The sequence below is a fragment of the Hylaeus anthracinus genome, unplaced genomic scaffold (genome assembly GCF_026225885.1).
Source record: "Hylaeus anthracinus isolate JK02 unplaced genomic scaffold, UHH_iyHylAnth1.0_haploid 11976, whole genome shotgun sequence".
Lineage (NCBI taxonomy): Eukaryota > Metazoa > Arthropoda > Insecta > Hymenoptera > Colletidae > Hylaeus > Hylaeus anthracinus.
In genome coordinates, this window is record NW_026534324.1 from 3,840 (window position 1) to 8,987 (window position 5,148).

General features: G+C 61.6%; 1 protein-coding gene across 1 annotated transcript; it reads right to left on the minus strand.

The window, feature by feature from the left end:
- Positions 1 to 1,378: 1,378 nt before the first annotated feature.
- Positions 1,379 to 1,894, minus strand: LOC128896670 (uncharacterized). Its single transcript, XM_054160027.1, has one exon. It carries the CDS (start codon positions 1,892 to 1,894, stop codon positions 1,379 to 1,381), a length of 516 nt encoding a protein of 171 aa, XP_054016002.1.
- Positions 1,895 to 5,148: the final 3,254 nt, after the last annotated feature.

Genomic DNA, 5,148 nt, shown 5'->3' on the forward strand with positions numbered 1-5,148 from the left:
CGGTCCGAGGATCGACCCCTGCGGAACCCCGCGGTGCGTCTCCCTCGTGCGCACAACCTGGTACCGGCCGGTAAATACTACCTCCCTGCCGCGGAGATAGTCCCAAACCACCTCCAGGAGATAGGGGAGCACCTGGAAATGATCCAGCGCCACCGCTATCTCCCTCCAGGGCAGGGTGTTGAAGGCGTTGGATATGTCTAACGACACAGCAATCAACATCCGGCCCAGAGCGACAGCCCTTTCCCGGAGGAGGCGCAAACGCTCCAACGCGTCCATCGTTGAGCGATCTCTCCGGAATCCGTACTAGCTGTCGCTGAGGTCGGGACCACCGCGCGACAGGTGCTCGAGGAGTCGGGCAGCTATGATTCGTTCAAAAAGCTTGCCCGCCTCATCAAGCAGATACACCGGCCGGTACGCAGAGGGAGACTTTGCGGGTTTTCCTCCTTTCTGGAGGAGAACCAGGCACGCTTTCTTTTACACACTGGGGAAGGTTCCCCGGCGCAGATTAGCGCCCAAGACGCTCCTGTACGCCGGGCCAAGGACTCCCAAGGCCAGAGCCAGCAGGCTACCGGGTACTCCATCCGGGCCGGGACAGCTCAGAGTCCGTGACCCGGAATTCATCCGACCATTCAATAGTCGGACTCGGGGCGCGTTCCAACGCACCCTCTCCCCCATCGTTGAGGGGAAGGAGGGTATCAATCACGCGCCCCAGGAATTCCGGATCTAACATCTCCGTGACAGTGGACGCCCAAGGGCGGAGCTTCCCCAGCACCACCCTGTATGGGCGCCCCCACGGATCGTCACGAAGGGTGAGCAGGAGCTCGTCCCACGCTCTGGCCTTGGCTGCGGCTATCGCGCGCTTGAGGGCCACCGCCGCCGACCTGTACACCCCGTACAGTTCGGCGACTCTCCTTTCCGGGTCACCGCCTAAGAAGTCGCGGCGCCGAGCACGGGTATACTGGCGACGGGCGCGGCTGGCCGTTCTTCTGAGGTCGGCAACCTCGCCCGTTCACCAGTACGCAGACTTCCTCGGGGGCTGCTCGCGGATCCGGGGCATAGCTACGTCTCAAATCATTTGCAACGTGTCCCGGATCCACAAAACCCCCTCTTCTGCCCCTCGCTCCCTGGCCGGAGGCCAGGCGGAGCCGATAATCACGGCCCTCAGTAGATCCTCGTCTAGTCGCTTCAGCGCCCATCTTGGCGCTGAAGGGATGCTACTTCGGAGGGGGGCGTCCGCTGGAGGGTCCGAGACCACAGCCACGTCCATAAGGACGTAGCTGTGGTCCGACAACGTTTCACTCTCCCAGACCCGCCAGTTAGACACCCAGCGTGAGGCGGCGGCTGACGCAAACGATACGTCCACGATGGACCAGCCGTTTCATCTCACGCACGTTGGTACGGAGCCCCGGTTTAATAACCGGAGCTCCATCCCATCCGCCCAATCCTGCAGCGCTCCGCCTCGGGAGCCGGTCCTCGGGTTACTCCACGCGGTGGACCTCGCATTGAGGTCCCCGAGGACCAGCACTGGGTCGGCCATATAGGGAGCTAACATAGCCTTCAGCCGGTCCAAAGACCTCCCGAGTTTGGCAGCACTACAATTGGGTGAATTGTAGCTTCCTGCGATTAGGAACCTTCCCCATTTTACCAAAACCATCCCTCTGCTCCGTTCGACCACGGTGCAGAGGGGAACAGTCGCCGAACGGCGACGGTACCACATTGCCACGAGGCCGTCCTCGTCCCCGAAACAATGTGTCTGGTCGGGGACTTGGTACGGCTCCGTGGCCACCGCTAGATCAACCCGCCACTCCGCCAGGCAGTGGACCATAAGGTCCTGTGCCCGGCGGCAGTGGTTCAGGTTGGCCTGCAAGACCCCAAGGGAAGCCCTGTGCGCCATTTCTAGGCCATCACAGGACCTCCCTCAGACGGCTGCGTGAGTAGGGGGAGGGAAACCACCTCCCCTGACGCCACGGCCTCCACCTCCATCGCAGCTGGCACAGAGGAGGTAGACGGGAGTGTAGCATCCCCTCCACCTCCCCGAGCTGCCGCAAAGGGTGGCGCCACACCTGCCACCTCCCTTCGGCCCTTCTTTTTCTTTAGCGGCGGGAAGCACGCCTTGCTCCCTGCTTTATGTCCCGCAGGCAGGCCCAACTCGGCGCACACCGCGCAGTGCGGGGCCTCCCGGCATTCGGCGTCCCTGTGGGTGGAGCTCCCACACCGGTAACAGTGCCCGCTCCGGTCAATCGCCGCAGTGCACCGCTGCCGCATATGGCCTACGACAAGACAGCGGAAACACTGCAGCGGGCGGGCTGCCAGCACCATCACCTGGGCGAGGGACCACCCCACCCTAATTCGCTTGGCCTTTTCGATGGCCAAGGCCGCCACGGCTGGGCACTGCACCCAAATGGTGTCGAGTCCATTGGGCGGGGCCTTCAGCTCCCCCACCCTCACAGACTCGGCGGTGCAGCCCCCGGCTTTCGCAACCGCCGCAACTACCTCCTGGGGGCTCACGGATATGTCCAGCCCCGTCAAGCGGAATTCCGCCTTTTTGACGGGCCTAGCCACCCCAACCTCCAGGCCTCCCAAGGCGGCGGTCATTTTGGCGGCCAGGGCGTCTGCCTTCGGGCTCCCATCGACGCCCGGGACCTGAATAATCAGGCCCCCCGTGACGGCCCTCTTCCAGGAGAGGGCCTCAATCCCGAGGGCTCCCAGGTCGACGTCCTGGCGAGCCCTCCTAATGGCCTCCTTGTAGGTGACCCTGCTCCCCTCCGGGACGGTGATTGTCACCGCCGTCGAACGAAGAGGGACCACCACGCGTGGAGGTGCCCTCTGCGCCCTCGCGCTCCCATTACCCGCGCCCGTTTGTACAGGGGCCGAGGCGACGGGCGGGACCAAGAATGGGCGTGCCGCCCTCCTCGCCCGCCGCCCCACCACCTGCGATCAGGCAGCCCCATCGTGATTGCCCGGTGCCATCGCAGGATTAGTGGGGGGAGAAGGCAACAACCGCTGCGGAACGGTGGATGGTAGGGCGGCCTGGGCCCCCCTCTTCCTCCCCTTCTGCTTCTTCTTCCCCCTTGTCGGCTTAATAATGACGGGGAAGGATTCCCCGCCAACCGCCGGTGTAGAGGAAGCCACGGCACGAACCGCAGCCGCAGGGGTCGCCTGCCCCCCCCCCCCCACCGCTCCGGCATATCCACCCTGCAGTGGCTTTGCGGGGCATGGCTGAGTATCCCGAAAGCCCAGGAGGAGATCGTTTCTGATTGACGCAAATTTCGCATCACTCAGAGCCCCAATCCTGGCCAGGAGAGCCCCATCGTCCCTCGCCGTGGTGGTCGCCGGAGGCGGCGAGTGGGTGTCGAATCGACCTCCCCGGGCAGGTGGAGACGACGGCCCTGCTAGGAGAGCATCAAGCCTCCTCTTGAGGCCCATCATCTCCCCACGCACAGCGTCGAGCGTCTTTCGGAGGCCCTCGACATCCCGCCGGAGCCTGGCGTTCTCCTTCCTGAGCGTCTGGCCATCCGACTGCATCCTGTCTCACAGGGCTGCAGTCGGTGCGCCGACGCCTACAGTGGAGGAGGCATCCCTGACCTGGGCTTTTTTGGCAGCCTCCCGGGTTACAGGCGGCGACACCGGCCGGTCATCACCAGCACGTCGTTTGGCCCGAGCGCACGAGACCGAGGACATGGACGTCATAGAGACGCCATCGTCCTCGTTCACCCCCAGCCGTGACCCAGCTCCCGGATCGAGAGCAGCAAGGCCAACTCCGGTCCGGCGACCTCTCGAGCTTGCTGCAGATGGGCCTGCAGCCCAGAGCCCGCGTGTCGACGAAGCCCTTGAACTAGGCCTCGACGTCACACCTCCCTCCTCGACCACTTCCGGGCATGGTAACCCCTCCAACACAACGGTGCATGACCGTGTGACATTGCCGTCACCCCTGCTATTTCCGGCCGACCCGACACCAGTGCTTCCTGCGTTTTTAATTAAGTTGTCCATAGTTTTTGTTTTACCGGCGCATCGTGCGCGGCGGGGCAGGCTGCTGGACGGGAATATGTGTACCCTCGGGGGACATGCCTAACGAAAGACATGCCCCCTACCCCAGTTCCCCGGGGTCCGTCCTTCGCATTTAACCCTCCCAGGAATACCGCACAGGGGGCACCCGCCCGTAGCAGGTGCGGGCTCCGACACCCGCACCTCACCGCGCACTACTTGGTCGAAGTCCCGAAGGGGCCAGCTCCTGATCCCGCGCGGCACTACCACCTCCGCAGTGCGAGCACACATCAGCCGCCCCCCCCCCCCGCTGATACCAGCAGAAGCAAAGCCAGCGTACAGGGGGGAGCACTCCCAGTGGGCCACCACGCGGGAACGACCTCTCCTCGTCCCTGTGAAGCGGTTTTCACCCCTACTCAGTGTGAGCCTTACCGGCATGGGGGGCCTTGCCAGAATACGGAGATCCCGCCGGCATCGCCTCACACATCACAGGTGCTACTTCCCGCCTCGTACCTCTCTCCCCGTTAGCGACGCACAACTATGTGCGCCCTCAGGGTCCACCACGAGAAGGTGGGGAGAGAGGATTTTAGACCTGGCACATCCCTCAAATAGAGAGAACGGATCCACAGTGGGTCAGAGCCACCACTGTGGACGCCCCAGATCCTCCGGACCCCTGGTGCATGGACACCCTGCTGCACGATTTAAGTAACATAGACACAGAAGAACTTGAAGCCATCCTAATTAAAGCAAACTCTCGTGTGGAAATTGAAACAATTGTCAATAGGGGCATCGAAATCCTGAGTGCCTGGTGCACTTTGCATAAATTGAAAGTCTCCGAAACTAAAACTAAAGCCTTGCTGGTCAAGGGAATATTAGATAGGGGCAGACCACTTATCATTAAGATAAATGGCATAAGAGTTGAATTTGCAGCGCAAACAAAGTACCTGGGTATCATAATTGACGATAGGTTAACATTTTTAGCCCACATAAAGCACGTACGCGACAAGATCGTAATGTTTATATTACAAATAAGAAGAATCGCCCATCAGGAGTGGGGACTTAGAAACAAAATAATAGCCACACTTTACAAAGCAGTGTTCTTGCCGATTGTGACCTACGGTTCAATCGCCTTCTTTGAAAAAGCCTCGAAAGGGCATTTTAAAA

Excerpts from the sequence above, each read along its gene's own strand:
- LOC128896670 (XM_054160027.1), bottom strand. The coding sequence starts at position 1,894 with ATGGCGCACAGGGCTTCCCTTGGGGTCTTGCAGGCCAACCTGAACCAC.